This window comes from Actinia tenebrosa, unplaced genomic scaffold (genome assembly GCF_029948245.1).
Source record: "Actinia tenebrosa isolate PJP-AT-01 unplaced genomic scaffold, QUT_ActTen_1.0 PGA_scaffold14__42_contigs__length_11649687, whole genome shotgun sequence".
NCBI classification, from domain to species: domain Eukaryota; kingdom Metazoa; phylum Cnidaria; class Anthozoa; order Actiniaria; family Actiniidae; genus Actinia; species Actinia tenebrosa.
In genome coordinates, this window is record NW_028292574.1 from 10151821 (window position 1) to 10173347 (window position 21527).

General features: G+C 35.0%; 2 protein-coding genes, 1 long non-coding RNA gene and 1 other non-coding gene across 7 annotated transcripts in view; 3 read left to right on the forward strand and 1 right to left on the reverse strand.

The window, feature by feature from the left end:
- LOC116306542 (uncharacterized) overlaps nt 1-21527 on the forward strand; it is a 163559-nt gene that overhangs the window by 80444 nt on the left and 61588 nt on the right. The gene's annotated exons all lie outside the window — the stretch shown is intronic.
- LOC116296530 (uncharacterized) lies at nt 2917-14387 on the forward strand. Of its 4 annotated transcripts, XM_031704558.2 has the most exons (6): nt 2918-3324; nt 7704-7791; nt 10363-10490; nt 12293-12339; nt 12626-13012; nt 13382-14387. In XM_031704558.2, the coding sequence occupies exons 2-6, from the start codon at nt 7775-7777 to the stop codon at nt 13601-13603; spliced, it is 801 nt and encodes a 266-aa protein (XP_031560418.1). In that variant the 5' UTR covers nt 2918-3324; nt 7704-7774; the 3' UTR covers nt 13604-14387. The 4 variants fall into 4 exon arrangements, with proteins under 4 accessions (XP_088885956.1, XP_031560418.1, XP_031560417.1 ...); XM_089029830.1 differs by lacking the exon at nt 7704-7791 and having other exon boundaries at nt 2917-3173; XM_031704557.2 differs by lacking the exon at nt 7704-7791.
- LOC116296551 (U8 small nucleolar RNA) lies at nt 14977-15113 on the forward strand. Its single transcript, XR_004197138.1, has one exon. It is a non-coding gene; the product is annotated as a U8 small nucleolar RNA (small nucleolar RNA).
- Nucleotides 15474-20004, reverse strand: LOC116296536 (uncharacterized). Its single transcript, XM_031704565.2, has 8 exons — nt 19736-20004; nt 19516-19657; nt 18629-18722; nt 18022-18188; nt 17459-17601; nt 16970-17015; nt 16713-16864; nt 15474-15943 (listed from the first exon to the last, which is right to left on the reverse strand). Exons 1-8 carry the CDS (start codon nt 19762-19764, stop codon nt 15832-15834), a joined length of 885 nt encoding a protein of 294 aa, XP_031560425.1. The 5' UTR covers nt 19765-20004; the 3' UTR covers nt 15474-15831.

A 21527-nucleotide genomic window follows, 5' to 3' on the forward strand; every position in this document is an offset into this window, starting at 1 on the left:
TAATAAGAATCTTTATTGAGTTGTACCATATTCACGTGTCTTTTCGTGTGCAACCGTTTTAACAAAAATTTATTTGTTTTTTTAATCTCAACCCAATGGCTGGGAAGAGTCTAAATCATTTGTTCATACTTGATAGATTAGGTATTTTTTGTGTATGTATGGATTCCTGGTACCACCAAATATCGTGAGTGACGTCAACACTGACGTAAGAGGAGCTCGGACGTAAGCAAAACAATATTAAACAAGAGGCCCAAGTAGATGGCAGCTGACATGCAATGAATAGAGGATTTAGTTAATTTGAGCGAAAATGTTTCACATGTAGACCCGTGTTAGTATGCCTCCTGAAGAAAAAGATGCGTTGTTTGGACTAAACATCCATATTAATGTGTCTTCTCATGTACAACCGTTAAACAAAGAGGCGATACTCTAGGGAAAGATACGCGATTACATAAATGCGTTTACTTCGCACCGTCATGTTATATGTTTTCACCATTTCAAAACCCCTTGCAATACGATTCTTAGTATTACTCAACAGAAAATGTACAATCAAAACCTACGGTAAAACAAATTAAAATATTAAGGAAACGACACGTGGTCTGAAATGGAAAGTGTCTTAAGGGTCCTGTTGTATCGCGAGGGTAAACATGTGACTTAGTACCTCAAGAATTTAGAGTCTGTCATCGCTTATCCAAAATTATCATTGGTATGATCAGAAGTATTCTATTTTGCCTTGCAGAGAGGAGAAAACCCCCCCCATTTATGGTTGTGGGTGATTATCGAGGAAGTTAAGGTGGAAATTGATTGGTGTTTTTAGAAGTTATTTTTGTTAGGTGATTGGACTTGAAGAGAATAAGGAAGAGAGGAAATTTTTGGAAGCGCGGGAGATAATTTTTACTTTGCTGTCATTTCTTCTTTCTTTCTTTCTTTATTCTGTCGTTTCTTTATTATTTCTTCTTTATTTACTTTCAGGAGAGGGAGGGGGGGCAGGGGAGGCGAGGGGGGAGGAGGCAGTAAGGAAGGAGGGTGAGTGAGGGTCTTTATATGTATCGTATTATTTAGGGAGCTCGCGGTAGCTATGTATAGAGAAGGAGAGAGGGAGAAGAGCGGAGAGAAGACCGTGAGGTATTTCTCTCTTTCTCTCTCAGTCTCTCTTTCTTCTCTTTCTCTCTTTCTTTCTCTCTTCTCCTTCTTCTTTCTTCCTTTTCTTCCTTTCAATTTTACCTTGGTTTTGACTATTGTGACGTGTGGTTATGGGATAATTTACCAGTAACGTCTGCTGAAAGATTGACAAAAAATGCAAAATAGAGCTGCAAGAATAATAACAAAAAGCAGCTACGATGTCAGATTCTAGTGATATTTTAACTTCTTTAGGCCTGGAAAAGCTTACCAAAGAAGAAGAAAGGAGCATAAAGCAATAATGATGTTTAAGACTTTAAATGCACTTGCACCAAATCTGTAAGGGAACTCTTTTATTTTCAAGAAAATACCTACGATTTTCGTGGTAGAGAGAAAGTGCTTAAAGTTACCCGAAACCCAGCACTGAGTTTTTAAAAAGAGCTCTCTCTTATGACGGTGCAAAAGTGTGGAACTCGTTACCCCAAGTGTCAGACTGTCCAATAATTTAAAATCTTTTAAGAGGAATCTTTCGTCTGTTGGTCCTTAACACTTTAATTACTATAATATTTTTGGGGGGTAGATGAGAATTTATTTCATAAATCTGTCTATATATTCTTAACGTTATTATTAATTTTTTTACTATATATTACCCTATGAACTCAGGTTTTCATTGAAAACCAATTTGTACATTGATGTTGAAATTCCCGAGATTAAATACAGACATCTCTCTCTCTATCTCTCTCTCTCTTTCTTTCTTCTTCTTTCTTTCTTTCTTTCTTTCTTTCTTTCTTTTGTCTTTTTCTTTATTTCTTCTTTCTTCTTTTCCCGCTCTTTTTCATCCTCTTTTTTGAAATTGGCAAAATCCACCTTTAAATATCTCAATTCATCTTCAACACCAACAGCTCCGCAAATCAAGCACCACTCCCACACCGTCCAATACTATATTTCATTCATTGAAATAAATTTAGCGGCCTCCTCCAATACATGATTTTTTTTTCTAATTACCACTTTTCTATCTTAACAAGGCAAATTATTCGTAGACCAAATTTCTAATACCAATCATCCAAAGCTTGATTAGTCGCCTGCTAAGTGAAATATTACAATAAATATCCTGAACTTTGCGATTTTATCTAGTTTTAGTTTCAAGTGGAAGACAAAAGTATCCTTACCGAATTCAAAAATAGCAATATATATAATTCAACACGAGCTGCCTACGTTTTATTTTTTCCAGTAAAGTTCAATAGTTCTTAATTCCGTTTTATTTATTAACGTACGTGACGTGTATTTGAGGAGCAAGAGATATCTAGATATTTATTATTCATGAGATTGGGCCCTGAATTGTGCCAAAGATATCGAAGACAAAAAAGCAAACAAGCCAGTAAAAAAAAAAAAAAAAAAAAAAAAAAAACCAGCTTATTTCTTCCCTAGTTACAAGCCTAGATTGCCCTTAATGTCTAACTTCGAAGAAAACCATATTAACACTTAAACTGTATTGAAAACGTCCTTTAAGATAATCTTCCTACGCTTTACATGTAGGTTGTCAGCCCCCACGCTTTTCGGAACGAATGCGATCTAAAAATACCTCTCTATACTACGAAACAATTCATGTTTACACGGATTCGCGAAATGTTTTTGTGATAGTGGACTCAAAAATTCAATATTCAAATCTATTGATGAAATAAAAAATAGAAAGAAAAATACGGATTAGCATAATATTTTTTTCCTTTTTGTTCTGTGTACAAATATCATTTTTTTAACACGTACGACATTTCACTTGAAAAGGCAAAAAAGTTAAAATTCCGAGGAATTCGCTCGTTCCTAGAGGGAAGGAAGTAGTAGAGTATAGATATAGCTCTTCGAAGCCCCAAAGGTTAAATTTTCGGTGCTAAAAGCTCCGGAGGAGTGTCAATGCCGACTGCTTTGCATATATTGAATGATTTAGCGTCGTTCAACGCGGAAATTTGTTGTCTTGGCCAAGTCGTCGTTGACGTCATAAACCAAAACTGACATAACTGCTTACTTAGGCCGAAGACTGAGTACATGGAAACATCAACATGGTACGAACAAAATCGTGTGTAATCCTTCTGTGGTAGAACAAGCTCTCTTTTGGTCTAATGCTCTAGAAAATCTTAGGATATTTTTGGTATATTTAGAGAGGTTTACCATTACTAACGGCCTAGTTCAGGACATGGTTCACAAATTGGAAAGGTTGGTTTATCACTTTCTTTTCGTTTTTATCTCAATATCTCTTTCTTTATTTTAAATTCATTTGTCCAAGATTTTAGGAGTATATTACTTTTTTTTTTTTGAGAACTATACCGACGACAAAAAAACTTAGAACTTTTTTAGTATCATTTTATGAGTCTAAAAACCTGTTTTTTAGTTTCATCGATATGAAGATTGGATATCTTAATTGCATACGTACATATCACTTATTTAGAGAGAGAAAAGTCGTCTAAAATTTCCCCACATTAACAGCAAAAGCACCATTAAATGAGCCAAGAAAAAAAGGGTTTTAGTAAATACTCATACTCATTATTATTGCCAAATAGAATAGTATTATGACATCTGTCCATGTGGAAGGGAAAATCTGCAGTACAATTACCTAAAGTAGATTTGACGTAAAACCCGAATCGAAAACTCAAATAAGGAATCACGTCGCCAGTCGCCAACTAAAAAGCTTGCACTCGGGAGCTTTTGGTTATCTTGTGAATAAGAAAATTCAATAATATATAACTTTTTGTCTAAACTGTCGCAACAGTTTGCACAAGCTATGACTAATGTAGCATGCTCTTATATTGAAACCAGTACTTATAATAAATTTTGTACAAAATACTAAATTGCATAGTGGAGGATTCCAATTTTTTGTCGTTGAATGAAACTCAAATTAAGATAAATCCATTGGTATACTTTTAGTTTATTCAATAAATGTGCCTTTTTCCTACATTTGTTGTATGTATTTAGGGTTTTCAGTTTATACAAATGTTAAACTGAAGGGAAAATGTATACAGAGTTTAAGGTAAACTTAGTTTGTTTGAGAAAAGGTGTCTTGTATTGCCGAATCACATGCAGCGTTAAATAATAACTTAGTTTATATCCGGACTTTTGTGCTTTAAAATTCAGAATTTACGTCGTAGAATGTGCTAGCATTTCACATTTATAATAAATTCAAAATTTTTAAACTGCTTTTTTTTTTCTAATTTGATACGTTTTTGGCGTAGAATTTATTTTTGCCTTTTTTTTATGCGTTTTAAGTAAAGTTGTTTACGAGAGTGGCGAGAACGTCGGTGTTTCATGTGATTAACGTGTTCCTAACATTGATATTTCGCCCGAGGGTCGGAAATATTTGCTCTCAGAAATTTAATATACAATAACAAAATACAAGTGATGTAAATTTGGAATTTAAATATTCTCTGTGTGAATATTCATCTAAATTCATCCATAATCTTTTTTTTTTTTTTTTTTTTTTTTCCCTCTCTTTTTCTGTCGTCGAAAACGAGGAGTTTTCCCGTGGTAACGAGATTTCAAGCCCTGTCGTATTATAATTACTGCTATCAAAATTATTGTGATAATGTGATTACTTTTACATATATGATATTTCTCATATTCCAATGAATGACAGAAGGCATTAATTTCGAAGTGGAAAATACGTCCTATGTTGTTCAACCTTATCGATAAGTGTCCACAAGGGACGAAGGACACAAAGGAACGGAATATTGACTAAATGCTTATCAAACACTTCCAGCGGTAAAAAGACTTTCCAATATCTAGAATTTTCACTATCTAAATGCAAATTATATCAAAACGCATCAAAAATCTGGGTAAAATTCGACTTTTCGCATTCCAAAAGGTATATCGTTTTACTGTTTTCGTTTTTTTTTTTTTGTTGTTGTTGTTTTTTTTTTTTGTTTTGTTTTTTTCGTTTTTCTGTTGTTGTTTTTTTAACGAGACAATCAATGAGAGTGCGTGCGAGCTTATCGTTTCAAGAAAATGAGATCAAAAATCCATTTTTTTCCAGAATGAAAATCATTAAGAACGCTCGCAAAGAATACTGGGATAAAAGTGACACCTTTCTCGAATTCCCCCATGAACCAAGCCTCCACACAGGAAACCCTTGCTCGAATTTGTATGTAGCATTTTTATAAATTCTAGCAAGAGTTTAGCATCAAAGAACCAAGCTTTCAAAAAATAAGCTGAGATTACAGCCCAAACTAGCCTCCTTTGCAGCCGTTCTTAGGGTCGTCACGCAACGTTTCCCTCCTTGGCTAAGCCCAAACGTACTCTGTTTTTCTTTAGTTTTTTTGTATTTATTTGTTGGTTTTGCTTTAGTGAGACGTTTGATGGACATGCGCAGTGCGTCTCACTCCTGTCACCCTTCGATACTCTGTTCAAACATACGAAAAATATTCTTCAAGCTAGTTAAATATTTAGAATCTTCAAGTGACAAAAACTAAGAAATGCAGATTTCTACAAAGAAAGCTTGCTCAATAATCACGCTTGTGAAGTAAACTTGTTTGCTAGCTCTTAAAGTTATGCCGAATTTTGTGCAGTTTTTCTTCGAAGTCGATTCAAACGTACAAAAATGTTCAAAATTACCTGTTATCTACAATCATTGCCATAATTAGTTGGCACGCTTGACAGATTTTAGTATTTTAGAGTGTACTTCGCAAAACACTACCTAGGACTAAACCCCCCCTCCCCCGTACAATGTTGGGATTCGTGCAAGTTGGCAGAGGGTTGGCGAGTCTTATCAGGGTTACCAACTTTCTTTCAGGGAACAGGAACATTGTACAGGGGGGAGGGGGAGAGCGCGACAGAGGAAAGCCATTTTCTGTGTTAGCCAAAATGTGCCATCGTGCCAAGTATTTTGGCAATGATTGTAGTTTGACTTCAGTGTAATGAACAGATATTAAAATTCTGATTAGTACTCTAATTGGTGGAAGAAAAATAATATGTTTTTAAAATTAATTGCGAACTATAAACCTGTTTTTTCCTGTCTTAACGGGTTTTACAAATCGTAATTTTTCTTGTTTTTTCTTGTCAATTCATAGTTTTCGTTTGTTTTTCTAGCTGTCCCACCTTTATTTGCTTAAACGTAACTACAGTGATTCAAGTTACGGCGTACCTTTTGGTTATATTTTATATAGTAAAATAAAGAACTAGAATAGCAAGTAAGATTAAACCACGTCAAAGCAGAAGCAGGTTTTTGACTCCCAGATAACAATAATTGAATAAACGTGCAATCTAATTTTAGTTAGCTATTTTGAATCTATTGGATATTACATACTCCGTGTGTGGAAAGAGCACATCTTGGAAATTCCTTTGAAATTTATTTTTATTTTTTATCTCTTTCATATGAACATAACTCAATATTATTTGACTGTAGTTGCGTCGATTTTATGCAGCGATCATTGAAATAAAGATAAGAAACGTACTCTGAAAAGAAAATAATTACTGTAATTAATTCTGAATAAAAAGATTCGAGGTGCTTATTTGAAGTTCGCTTCGTGCCGGAGGGTTTGGTAAAGTAGAGTTGAATGTGATTGACAGCTTTTGCGGATTTCGTCTCTAACTAATCGTAAAACACGAAAATAAAACATGAACAGTCCTTGAATATTGAGTAGTAGTGTACACCATGCTAGACAAGACTGTCTTTTGTCTGTCTGTCTGTCTGTTCTCTCTCGCAGTTTGTTTTTGTCTGCCTGTCGTTTTCGTTTGTTTGTTTGTTTGTTTGTTTGTTTGTTTGTTTGTTTGTTTGTTTGCTTGTTTGCATATAAGAATGAAATTTCAAAGTCATCTCATTGGCCATGAGAATGGAATAACATTTACAAATATTTCGAAATCAAAGCGTTATCACCTTATCTTTTCCTGTTCTCATTCAATGGCCTTCAAGAACTTCCCGTCTGTAAAATATATGAAGTTCAATCACGTGCGTTTAGTGTGAGCTACCGCTGCAGACCTAGAATATACGTGTAGCACGGAAGCGAAAAACACTTGTTTTTCAAAAATTTCTCCGCAAAAAATTGTCAAATGTACCTTATTATATTTGTTCTTAAGAATGAAGAACTAAAACTCTGTTGTGTCAAACGACCTTTTACTCTAAAAATAAAATATCGTGATGCAAGAAAATATGCATGATTTTTCTAGAAAAAGTCTTTTAGTCATGGGAATTTCTAGACACATCTCTCGTGTTCCTTAACAACTGAATTTAAATAGATATATTGGACATTTAATAAGTTAAACTTCTTATCAAATCAATTAAAGAAACACTAGAATTCTAGCCAAAATTGTAGTATTATCAAACACATTACGCAACGATTTCACTTAGGATAAGCGTAGAAGTTCTAAATTTTCAAATAATTTTTAACCTTGAAGATTTAATCTCACATTTCGTCGTTTGAGGATGTTTACAAAACACGTCTATAACTTGTTATAACTTAATGAATATTGTATGACTGCGCATGACCTTGATATAACCATCTACGAACATTGATCGCAGATTCATATATAATCTCATCCAGTTGATTACGCGAAGCCGGAGTTCGGCGGAATAAACTGGAATTCAACATTGCTTTATGTCGTTTTAGTGACGGGACCTTAGTTCACACGAAATCACTACCATCACGACCATCATCACTATCTTCTCCAGTTTAGATATATGGTCATGCCTTTTCGGTAAGTATAAATTAGAAAATTGTAAAACTATAAACTTTTGCCACGAAGTTCTAAGTTTAACAAATATTTTCAATTTCAAATCTTTTCAATTTTTAAAAATTGAAGTATTCGCACAGGACTGACACCAGAGCGACAGGAAAATAACTATTAATTTAATCAATAAACTCTGGGGGGAACTTGTTTTTTAAGAAAAATAGAAAATATATAAAGGTATTTAAATCTTCGACAGGCCAGATAAAAGATTTATAGTTTCTACAGAGACCTTACCTCAATTCGTAACCTAATTTTACTCTCTTTTTTAACTGCTTTTATTGTTAGTAAAAGTTTCTTTTACCAGCTTTGAAATCAAATGTTTTATCTTAACAAATATCAACGAGTTTTGGTTTCATTGCAAAGTAAATTCTGTAGACTAAATATAATAATAAAATAAAGAAAATAGCTATTAAATAATGTACGAACTTGAATAGTTCTCCCAACTGGCGAAGATTCAAGGATCGGACGAGATTTCCTCTAGAAGTAAAGTAGCGATATAAACATTAAATGGTAAAATTAATTCATAGGCTATAACTTAGATTACTTGTCAGAGAGCTTTTTGAGATCTTATTTAGATATTAATGATGTGTTATTATCTTACAGTAAGGTTTCGCCTGATAAACACAATAAATAAGTCATGTATTTTGTCCCGCCAGTAATGAGGGGCTCACGCACGTGTATACAGGTACCTAAAGATTATTTTGAAGGTTTTGTAAAGAAATGCGGGACCAGAGCATGGCTTGAATTTAGAAAGATATAAAGTATTTAAAAAAAGAAAGAAGCAAAGGGAGAAAGGAAGAAAGGAAGAAAGGAAGAAAGGAAAGGACAAAGGAAGAAAGAGAAGAAGGAGGCAAGTAAAGGAAGTAAATGAAGAAAGGAAGAAAGGAAAGAGGAAGGAACGCACTGCCAAAGGAAAAAACCATACAACACAACCGCACGCGAACCCGAAGAGACCTGACGAGAGATTTCTTCTTAATCTCTGCCCTTCACAATGACATAAAAACCTTCATAGGAAAGAAAGCGAAAGAAGAAGACATAAACAAAAAAAGAAAGAAAGAAAGAAAGAAAGAAAGAAAGAAAGAAAGAAAGAAAGAAAAAAGAAACTCGACAGGAGATATTCCAAGTCCCAGACAAGCCACTATAATGTTAATGAAATTCTCTCACCGCGATACTTGGGTAGATACTTCATTAAGTGATGAAAGAACTCTTTCGGTTTAATAAGCATCCAAGAGAGGGCTTTTTATAGTTTTATATTATATATCAAAAGTCTCTCTCTCCTCTCGACGCTGAAGAGCATCTCCCTCGGTCTTTTACCGTGTAGAATTGCCCATAACAAAAACCCTTGTTATCAATATCATATATATACCAATAATAAAAAAGAACATTTCAAAGGGGGGTGATATGCCGTAGCAAATGAAATCCTATAAAGGGGTCCTCGACCCAAAATAATAATTCTAATTTCAATACAAAGACTTCAAGCAATGGTTAATTGAATTGGCTCATTAATCGCAGACGAAAAGCGTCTCAGTTCTGCGTTGAGACTTATCCGCGACCATGGGACATTATTAAGTACGAAGAAGACCAAAGGAAAGGTCCCAGAAATCCATTCCTTCTTTAAGAAGTTTGTCTTATATAAGTTTGGTAATTTTAGTGACATTGAGCTTGTTATTTCACGTACTCCTGAAGCATGAAGACTTTGCTAAACAGCCTAACAAAAGCGGACAAAAAAACAAAAAATCAAAATGGGGAGATTTCCGTTTGGGAATGTGGAAAACCACAAGAGAATTCGAAACGAAAATTAAGCCGTACGCGGTAAGTTTCGCGTATTACACCGTTGTAGATATATTTAATTTTAAGTTTGCAGTGGGAAAACTTCTATCATATTCCCTCTGTATGTTGATATCTAATTTCTATAATCACAAAGGCTTGCGCCGTTTTTATGTCTGGGCGATATTTGACTATTTGTCATTTTAGTGCCGGTCTCATTCAATTTACAATTTCTCGATATCTTGTAGTAAGTATGCTTTGTTTTAAAATACGAAAAACTCCATTGTCTAGCTATTGTCTTCTATGCTGATATTATTATTTACAATTACAAGGCTTTTGCTGTTTGTACGATTTACGAGGATTTGTCGCCAACCGGTCGTCCATATTTCAAAAAGTTCTAATTTACATGGACAAGCTTATTGCTCCCATCCTGTTTTATGCTACCCTTACTAAATTAAGGTTTTATTTGATGTTTAATTATATTAACGCAGACTGAGTAAAGAAAGAGGGAACGAAGACCCCGCTCGCCCCCTCTCGGTTTCTTTAGTTTTTTTTGTTTTTGTTTTTTTGTTTTTTGTTTTTGTTTCTTTAGTATGTTTCCATGGACTCCAGAAGCGTTTGGCGCCAAAACGAGCGCACGCGCGTTTTAGCGGGAAGTGAGTTTCGCGCCAAAACGCGCGTGGTTACTAAACCAACGCTATGGACATCTCGCTACGTCACTGCGTCGTTTGTCTGTCTGTCCTTCTGACGATTTTTATGATTTGTCGACAGGTGGTCTTACGACAACCAAGGGGAGCTCGATGCGTTGGAAGACATCTTTAAGGCACCAGATTGGAATGAACCAGCTTTGAAGCCTGCTCTGTCATGTATACTGGCTCCTGCACTTTGTGCAGTTTACGGTAAGAGTAATACAATTATACAAAATAAAAACAAATAAACAATAATTGAGATACGATGTGTTTCGATTGGTTAAAAATTTACGACAATGGTGTTTATACCTTAGGGAAAGCTCAGCTCTCATTCAATGTGTGAGTTAGCCTGCCCTGATAACTGAGATCAGCCCAGAGGTTGTTACAGGACATTCAATCTGTGAGTTAGCCATGCCCTGACTTAGATCAGCCCAGAGGTTTTTTCAGGGTTCTATCTGTGAGTTAGCCGTGCCCTGACTTAGATCAGCCCAGAGGTTGTTTCAGGGTTTGATCTGTGAGTTAGTCATGCCCTGACTTAGATCAGCCCAGAGGTTGTTTCAGGGTTGTATCTGCGAGTTAGCCTGCCCTGATTAATGATATCAGCCCAGAGGTTGTTTCAGGGTCTGATCTGTGAGTTAGCCGTGCCCTGACTTAGATCAGCCTTAAGGTTGTTTAATGATTTAAAATATCAGTTCTACGCGGAACTAAAACAACTTGACTAGAATAAATCGTCACGCTTCGAATTCAAACAGTTCTTTCGTGGTAATATATTAGAATGAGAACAAACCCGAAAATACTGGATTATTAATTAAATACGTGCCTTACGACAAAGTCTGTCGTAACACCCACCTGCTTTTTATCCATATAAACACGCGTCACGATTTCATCAAAACAAGTCATTCCTGTAGCGCTCGCCTCTATTCCAGTATTTCCTTTACAGTTCTCTAGCTATAAATGGACCCGAAAGGAAATACCAGTCAAAGCGCAATTAGTACAAAGCCTCCTGGTGGCTCCTAATTGGCAATTCTAGCAGTTGTAGGCCAGACAGCATTGCGATGCAAGCCAAAGGCATAACACGAAGTACCTCACGTAGATTCACGTAACGCAAAATCACGATATGCGTGGTATTCTAGATTTTGAAAAACCAAACTTAACGGCAATAACATCTTCCTGTTAACGATTCGTTACTTGGTATAAAAAGCGTAGGAATAAAGAATCAAATTTGTTGAATGTTTAAACTGTCCGCGTTTACAGCAGATAAACTGGCTAATGCTCGTAACACGAAAACGCGACCATAGCTTATACCAAGCAGATGTAAACATTCTCTTTGATTCTTCGATGTTTGTCGAGAAATGAGCGAACCAAGATCAAGTAAGACTCAAAATTCAACTTAGAGCTGTTATCAAGTTTCCTTGCCTAAACATGTATAAATCTTGGTTTTCGGCTTACGCCTAAAATAGGCTAAATTGCCCTATTTCACTATGACGTCACATCAAAACAATCTATAGTGTTTAAACGCAAAGGATCATGGTCGTCGGAGGGGTTCAAATCAACGCAAATTCACCGAAAATTGTTCTAAAACCCGTATCAATCCACGAAGAGAAGTAGAATAGCCAGCAAACGCTCAGGATATTTTTTAGTACACATTAACACATATTATATCTGAAAACCAGGCCATTTTAGATTAAACTGTTTCGCTAGGAGCAAATGTTGTTGAATTTTCTATTGGATGGCGATTCTATCCCCCACATAAACAAGCAGTGACGTCATAGTGAAATAGGGCAATTAAGGGGGCTCCATGTGGTTTTCTGGACGCGGTACCTTTCAAATTCAAATCTCAAATACGCGGGCGCAAACAATTCAGTGGGGGAGGGTGGGGGGGGAGGAGGGCTTTTAGAAGTTTAAAGGAAAGATGAAATTTTCGTATGAGCATGCTTTTACTGAAATCCTAACTAATGTTTAAACATGGTAATCGTAAAATATGGTCATAATATTATTTTTTTATTTAACAGGTGCGACCAAAGATGGGATGAATGCGAGCTCGAGGGAAGCAGTGAAGGTATGGATAGAATCGCCCAATAGAGTGTGTGCAACCATGTGACCCTTGAGATATGAATAACAATGAAACGACCGCCATCTTGGTTGATCTAACAAGAGAAGCTAATGAGGAATGCTTTGTTATCATCGACCAAGATAGCGGCTATGACGTAACATGCACATGCTCTATTTTAAATCTTTATATTTGCTTCTTTTACTTTTCTTTTTTTTTCTTTTTCAAGACATACTGAGCTACATGTATCTTTAAAACCAAGTTCATGATACTTATTATTGTTATTTTGATTCAGGAGTTATCGTGCATTCAAGTAAACATCGAATCAGTCGAAGAAGTACCTTCAGGATTTTTCTTCGACGACGACGACGATGACGAAGTATTTTACAAAGATGACCTTTCTTTCTCGTCTTCGTCGTCCTCACCTTCAAACACACGTCGCCCAAGATCTCCCGAGCTACTTTATCCACCCATACCAACACTAACTGCTGTCAAGGAGCGTCTACCGGTTTTTTTCAACTACAAGTATAGCTCTATATTTGTTTCTGGTTATGAAGCTGAGCGACAAAGAACAGAAAAAAGAACGTTTGGAAAAGATACGGCTTTGTTGTTGGCTGAAAGAAGGTCTTCATACATCAAGCGAAGAAGAGATATGGAGAGAGAAGAGTGTCTAATTATTGAAGTAAGTTATTCTAAGCTTCCATTCAGGGACTGTTAATCTTTTTTTTTTTTTTTACTGGGAAAAGGGGGCTGGTGGGATTTTGTTCGCGGGGGGGAGGGGCTGGGGCATTAAAGGGATCACATACCCAAGAGGGGGAGAGCAAAAAATTGGAGTTACACAGCACTTTTACAATAAACAGAACAGGAAACGATGGAGGGACCATTTTTTCATGCACCAACAGAAAAGTGAGGTCAGATATTTTTTAATAGTTACCAAGCGAAGCCGCGAGTCACACCAAAAATAAATGGTCCCTTATGTCTTGTCACTCTCAGCGATCTTGGAACCAAAGCCACCTTCTCTTTAGACTTACTTTGTTCTCTCTTCCAACAGAACGAAATCGACAATGCAATTGAATCAAAGTTCTATCAACTTAAAATGGCAGACGAACTAGAGAAAACTGGATCAAAACGAACAGTACGTCGAGCAAAGTTATGGCGTCGCTGTGCAGCCATGGCCGAAGTGCTCGCAAAGGAACAAGCCGAGGCATTGCTATGGAAACGAAGGTACGAAGAGGCTGCTGGGATTGCATTTGGGAATAAATATTTTCACTGATGTTGCTCTGGTCAGTAAATCAACGACGATTCTACATAATGATTGTGCTAACAATGCTTTGGTATGCAATGTCTTCGCGCATTCACGTTGCCAATATCAAGGGAGGCAAATACTCATTTCAAAAATTTACTTCCGGCGACTTAATTCGACCAATGACAGAAAGAAGAACGATGAGAATGCGGAATGATGGATAACCAAATAAGGTCAGTCAAGATTGAGAAGCGTGGAGGTATAAGATTTTTTTCTTGAAAATAATTCCTTTGTGAGAAATTGAGAGAAAAGGCAAGAAGATCAAACAACGCGTGTATGACTTCACGAAATAAGATGGATTCCCAAAACTGCCGGAATTCTTTCATCTTTGGTCGTCTAGTAACTCATTTGGCTTGGTCAAGTCACCTAGAACGTCATTCTGCTTGGCTGCTGATGACGTCATATCCTGTCATCTAAAAAAATGAGCTTATTTATGGGTTCAAGATATTTCAATTTTGCCAAGTTTTTTCAACATGAATTAGGACATGATTTACTGTCTTCTTTTATCAATGCTACCAAGATATTTTTATCTGGTAGACTAAACCCTTTGTGACTTTACTTTAAGACAAAGGTACCTGGATGGAGAGCTGCTTCGTAACTCAATTTGCCAATGACGTCACAACTTCGAGTGGATGTAATAACACAACCGCTGACCAGCTTCTATCGGGTTTAGTCAGTTTTTAACAACAACAAAAAAGATTTCCTTTCAGGATAAATTGTGAAATCTATTTTTGCAATAAAAGGAATAAATGTATTATTTGTCGTTTCTTAATTCTTTTGAATTTTCCAGTGTAACACTTACTCAGAGCGAACTATTCCCCACCCTCCCCTCCCCCCAAATCTGCAATCTTATTAAACACCTCTTAGTACATCACTGAATGTTGGTTTACTAAGCAAAGACTTCTTTAGTTGTGAGAAACAGGACTCTCGTTTTAATAGTAGTAGCATAAGAAACAGTGTTGGTTGTTAAAAATCAGGTCCCTTTATTTAACCTCTTATCCCTCAAAAAAAACTCCGAAATGCTACTCATTTCAGCCTATGAACGACATCTTTTCGTTTTCTATTTGTTCTAAAAGTAAAAATGACAAATTTAAGAAAGAGTTTTGCTTTTTTCGTAATAAGCTCTTGTCGCACATGCTGCGCATGCGCACTATGCTAAAACGTCTTTCAATTTTTATCCTTTCAAAAAAAATATTTTTCGAATTTTAATTCAGAAAAACTAAAATCAATCTTAGGAACTTTGTTTACACACGTTTATTTAAGGTTTTAGGCATTTTTTGTCATCCCACATGGAAAAACTTTGCATGTTTATACTACTGCTCTTGGCGAAAGTTAGTGAAGTATCATCAGATAGGGTGATCCTTACCTGCGCCTTTTTTAAAGGCTCAGTGAGGAAAGTGATGATTGGTAAGGTATGATCCTCGTGAATTATATCGCTGGGACCGTAAGGCTGCAACACCTTACGGTACCTTCCTCTGAACCCTACTGATGATCAACAAATTTCAGCTCTCAAATTCTCATTGAAAAAGTAAGTTAAAAATCATTTACGTTTCGTAAAAACATTATCAGTAATTTTAATTTTTTGAGTTAAATACCGTGCTCAGAAATACAGGGTTTTAAACAGAGCATTGAATATCCTACTTTAGACATAACATTGAAGTATTTTTTCACGATAATTTATTCATAAAACGTAGTAGTTTCACGCTCTATTAACCATTCCCTGTCATCTCTTTGTCCTTTTATGCATTTTTGAATCTTTGGGTTTATTTTTGAAAGAAAAATTGATACATGAAGCTAACCTCAATTTTAAAGATTAAAGAAACCATTAACAGAAGAAGTATAATATTAGGTATCTTTTTATTTTCTTGTATAAAAATTTACAATGAAGAAGGAAAAATCATTGCATTATTACCTTTGTGTATCATCTTTACAAAAGTTTTGATTCATATAAATATATAATTTTGTATATATACATATTTACAATGATTATTTTGCATGCTTCTACTACGAAATTCTAAAAAAGGCCCCCATTGCAAATTTTAGATAATCTTTTGAGAAGGCTTTCTGAACTGAAACTCAAAATGTCTCTATATTTCTATTATGTCTATCTGTGTTTTTGTCATGACTTTGTTGTTCAATGAACCTAATGATTACCAAATAAATGTTAATATAAATTGATGATGATATTTGTCCTTTTGCTATGATACAATACAGGTCTTCGTCACCATCGCAGGTAAGGAATTGTCAATGTCACTTTCTAGCTTGGGGGTACCATCAAGTAACCTGAGATTAGGAAGAATCCTGAACACCCTAAGAATTAAAAAAAAAACATAAATCATGTCGTACATATTATTTTTAATGTATTAATAATTCATTATTATAATAGTGTTTTTATTGACATTTTTTATTGATGCCTTGAAACAACCTCATGGCTTTAACTCAAAGATTGAATAGACCTTATTCGTGGTGTGACAATGTTTTCCCAATTCAGCATAACAAACCTCTGGGGGAATGAAGAGTTATTGTTTTGAAACTTGTCGGGATATCATTGTTATTCCTTTCGTATCCTTTGGGATACTCATGAATTTTTCGAAGAGTAAAAACAAATGAAAATGAATCCCCTGGAGGTTCGTCACGCTGAATTAGGAAAACATTGTCACCCCACGAATAAGGTTCTATTGGTATTTAACAAGTCAGGGTTTTCAAGGGGATGAGAACCAAAGACCCCAGAGAAAAACCCTCAAATTAAACTCTACTCATGTAATGCTGAGTCTGGAAATCAAATTCTAGAGCCCAGAAGTGAGTGGTTTGTGCATATAACTATGCTACCCTTGATTCCCAAATTTTGCACTAGTCCAATAGAGCGGATGCAATTAAACTGTGAAATAAAATCTAACTAAATACTAACTAATAGTATTTATTTAGTGACTTAAATAGTTGCTATCACTCAACCAGAACATTCATCATACAAAGACAAATACACAATAGACCATTTGTGTCTTTTGTTTAATAAATGTTCTGATTGAGTAATGGCAACTATAGTCTAATCATACTAAAAGAATATATCTTGGACACTTACTGTTGTCTGTAGTTTGGTTTCAACTCTACCGGGTTTCCTTTCAGTGTTAATGATTTTATTAATGTATCATTGAGTATTTCTAGTCCTTGTAAAGATTCAATGTTATTTTGTTGAAGTGACAAGTGTTCCAGCATGGGTGTTCTGGGAAGTTTCTGGAAATAGAAAAAAATTATTTTATTGTTGCATTCTGATTGAACTATATATAATTCTCATGGCAACAATAGGATGCCATTTTAATGTTTAAATGATGTATTTACCTTAAGATCACTTATGAAATTTCTCTGCAAGAATAACTGTTTACATCTGCGAGGGAAATATACAATAATTAACAAATAGTGTGACATAGAATAATGGCATGGTGCAATTAGCTAATGTTATCATCACCATCATTCATCATATCCATCATCATCACCATCATCATATTCATCATCATATCCATCATCATCATCACCATCATATCCATCATCATATTCTTCATCATCATCATATCCCTCATCATCATATCCATCATTATATCCATCATTATCATTACATCATCATCATCACAATCACAATCACCCTCGTCATCCTCATATCCATCATCCTCATTACAAGCATTAATAACTGCCATCAGCACGGATGTCATCACCATCATTTCCACTCTAGCTTTCAAAAGTACCAATAGCATTGTCACAATACACGACCAATCCAAAACCATCAAACATTTCATTCAAAAATGTTCACTGATTTTCCAAAATATAACCTACCTGGGAAGAAATACAGTACTTAAATCTGTTAACGAGTCTTCTATTAATTGAATTTGTTCACATCGTATAAGTCGTCTGAGAACACGAAGAAATTCTTTCTTCTGAAATGGATGTCCCAAATCTTGAAATGATAAATTCACAGACTGAAAACAACCAAAAAGAATAAAAACATCAAATGAGGAACACACTCCATGCCAAGCAGGTAAAGACTGGATAATATTTTCATGAGATACCAACACAGTATCTTGAATACTCAAAATGCAGCAAAAAAACCTCAGGGAAAGCTTTGAACTGGATCAGAGCACGGTATCATTATTATTGCTATTGGTAAAATAGGTCATAGCTTTCATGTGCAATAATTATAAAAGACATCTTACTAATATTTTCATAAACGTGCAAACTCTGCAGCTGCGAGCTACACACAGCTGCAAGCTGAAATTATTTTTTTTGCTACCACCAGTCTATTAAATAGTTTTGAATGACGGCAGAGTAAAACCAAATTTCAACATGCAATTCACAGCTAACAGGTTTGCTCTTTCAAAAATGTTGCAGGAAATCATTACCTCGGCATTTTCCCAATTTTCCATTTTATTTCTGTAATTATGTGTTCGTTTGGGTCTATTCCGCACCGGTACATGCAGTAGTCGTCTGTCATCCTCATCATCTGAGTCTCCCATTTCCTCTTCTAGCTGAATCTTCCGCATTGTCTCTGCCTTATAACCTTTAGGAGCTAGCACAATTTGGATAACAAGAATAATTTAATATTCATTTGTTTTATTAATATAGAATGTAGTGGTAGTGCGTGTGGAGGGAACCTCACGGAAGAGCCCCGTCAGTTGTAATATACGTTTTTTATTTCTTTTTTTAGATGAATACCCTGACAAGTTTGTAGCATTAGGGAAATGATTGTGGCAGATCTTAGTAACACAGGAATCTCTCAATGAAAGCAGGTCATTGCTGTTGATGATGAAGGTGATGATAATGATACATGGTGACAGTGATGATGGTGATGATAATAGTGGTGATGATGATGATGAAGTGTATGATCATGCATTTTTTAATTTATCAAAGTTAATTTCTGATGCCAGCTATCCAAACTAAACCCTAGATTTGCTGATTTTATTGTGCGAAAATAATTCAACTAGCTGTAAGCTGCTTTAGATAGCTTACCTTTCCTGACTCGAGGAGAACGCAACATGTTCCCTTTAACATCGATCTCATCCAGCTCGTGCCATTTGCAATAACGATATTTAGACGAAGAAAGCTAGAAGAGAGAACATGGTAGGAAACTTGTAACACACAATATATAAATCTTCAAGTTGGCAAAATCTCAAGGTAAGGATAAAACAGCCAAAAAAAAATCATTATCTTAGGGTATTTAACCAGTCATCTTTCAAAAAAGCCATTTTTCAAATTCTAATTTTTCTTATTGAGTAATTCTCTACATAATTGAAGTATTTCAATACATTGGCTTTATTATTTATTCACAATGTGTAAGATTCGTCCGTATTGTTTTTAAACTAATTCCCCTTGGGATTAATCCAGTTTTACCTAACATGAAGATCATAATTTACTATAAAAGTTATTTACTAAAATTCCCTTGATCGCTAAATGAAATGACGTTAAGAGCGTAGCAAATGGTATTCTCAAGCCTAGAAGTACTTATATTTACGACAAAAGAGAATAAAAGATGAATTTTCTAGTGTTATGATAAGAATTATCAACATTGACGACTGAAATATTTAACATGGAAGCTTATATATATAAAGAACGAGCTCTACAACTTATATGCCAAAAAATATTCCTAACTATTCGTATTCGTCCTAATATTAGTCACAATATTGATGAACGACATCAGATAAATGTATTTTTGGAGATTCAGTGATGAATGTTTTGAAGAATTAAGATTTTAGAGAGAAAGACACACGAAACGAGCGGGAAAACGGATTTTTACCGCGAAGAGGTGACATCTTTTGGTAAATCAAAGTCAAGATTTTTAAGCTTTGCGAAAAAATCAAAACGATAAAAACACACACAAATAAATAAAGCAAACTTACAGGGAAGAAATCTTCTTCCTCGTATTGATTTGCAGCTTCTTGTGCCCTGTCGCGAAGCTGTAAAACCACAAGGGGTAGCTGACTTGAACCTTCTCGGCCATCAATGGAGGAAGTTTCTTCTTGCGAAGAGACGGTGTTAAAGCTAAAATAAATTGGAAATGTCAGAAAATTTAGCGTAGATCGGAAAGTTTAGCACTAAAATAGAAAGATGGAGGCTTACTTTTCCATTTGATTATCATTGATCGTCATTATTCGTGTCTAGAAGTAAGCCATAACACAGCTGAAGGAAGGAAGATATTGAAAAAAAACAGCTGTTTTAAAGGAGACTTGATTTTGAGCCAAAAAACTGCAATAAAAATCTCGATCCCTCTGAGAACGATTCTTAGATCCTTCCGATCATAAACTTTAGTTTTTCACAACGATATAAGAATAAAGATCCTCAATATAACATTCTTTAGACCTTCACAATAGAACACATGATTATAAGAAGGTATACGGACCGCTTACGTCACGTTGCTATGCAACGGAGTAAACAAACACTGGTATTACGTGTGGAGAGGTGAAATTGTGGATCTTGCGCCAGGGTGACCGATCTAAACACTATGAGCTTTAACGAGTAAAGGGTTAGAATAAGGTAACGATTCTCTACTAAGGTTTTGGTAAAAAATTTTAGGAAAAACAAGAATATTTTTTTAAAATGAAGACTATTTTTTTTAATTTTCTGTCTTTCACAGGAACATAATTTCACCTTTTCAAGAGTATCATAACATTTATATTATTAATCTATTTTCAGGAAAAGATGCATGTTTATATTAGTTATTAAGGCTTTTAAGACCCTCCTTGCCAATCAATGTTAGCCAATTAGATTTCACAACTTAATTTTTCCACTTGAAATAATGGATTGAAGCTAGGTCACCGAAAGTAAATATCAAAAAACGTGTTGCAATTTTTATAAACTTTATAACAGTGACACAAACGACAGAAAGAGATAGAATGATAATCATACTCTATAAAGTTATTTACCTGAAAGACCAAAGAACTACAGATATATTGTAGATAAATGTAGATATATTTTACTAGTAAATGTTTTAACAGCTTGATGCTATTGATGGACTCTTACAGAACTTTTTCCAGTTACAGTTTCACCTTACCGCCATTAAGCATCCTCAACTGAGCTGCAGATAATACCCAAAGCATTACTTGTTTGATATCAAACGTTTCTGCCATATCAGAATTCATAGATTTTTGATTACCAACTTTATTGAAAGAACTATATTGAATTGTGTAAAATATCAGTTCAAATATAATAATATACATAAAGTATTTTTTTCTTCAAAAAATTACCAAATAACGATAAAAATCATAGGGTATAGTCAATGCTTTATGCCCCAAAATGGCCCAAAATGACCTATTTTTCAACTTTCATAAATAATGCATATTTTTTAAAAAGGTGTGAAAATGACCCAAAATCGATCAAAACCATGGGCTATAGTCCATGCTTTTTACCCCAAAATGACCTATTTTTCATCCTTCATAAATAATGCATATTTTTAGTAAAGGTGTGAAAATGAACCAAAATCCATCAAAACCATGGGCTATAGTCCATGCTTTTTGCCCCAAAATGACCTATTTTTCATCCTTCATAAGTAATGCATATTTTTACAAAAGGTGTGAAAATGACCCAAAATCGATCAAAACCATGGGCTATAGTCCATGCTTTTTGCCCCAAAATGGCCCAAAATGACCTATTTTTCATCCTTCATAAATAATGCATATTTTTTAAAAAGGTGTGAAAATGACCCAAAATCGATCAAAACCATGGGCTATAGTCCATGCTTTTTACCCCAAAATGACCTATTTTTCATCCTTCATAAATAATGCATATTTTTAGTAAAGGTGTGAAAATGAACCAAAATCCATCAAAACCATGGGCTATAGTCCATGCTTTTTGCCCCAAAATGACCTATTTTTCATCCTTCATAAATAATGCATATTTTTAGTAAAGGTGTGAA

What these genes read in the sequence shown, in the direction of transcription:
- LOC116296536 (XM_031704565.2), bottom strand. Translation starts at nt 19,764, where the DNA reads ATGACGATCAATGATAATCAAATGGAAAA. An exon ending in AAAATTGGGAAAATGCCGAG is followed by an intron (nt 17,602 to 18,021) that starts GTAATGATTTCC and finishes GGTTGTTTTCAG; the next exon opens with TCTGTGAATTTATCATTTCA. An exon ending in ATTTCATAAGTGATCTTAAG is followed by an intron (nt 16,865 to 16,969) that starts GTAAATACATCA and finishes TTCTATTTCCAG; the next exon opens with AAACTTCCCAGAACACCCAT.
- LOC116296530 (XM_031704557.2), top strand. Translation starts at nt 3,305, where the DNA reads ATGGTTCACAAATTGGAAAG. An exon ending in TGCACTTTGTGCAGTTTACG is followed by an intron (nt 10,491 to 12,292) that starts GTAAGAGTAATA and finishes TTTATTTAACAG; the next exon opens with GTGCGACCAAAGATGGGATG. An exon ending in GCTCGAGGGAAGCAGTGAAG is followed by an intron (nt 12,340 to 12,625) that starts GTATGGATAGAA and finishes ATTTTGATTCAG; the next exon opens with GAGTTATCGTGCATTCAAGT.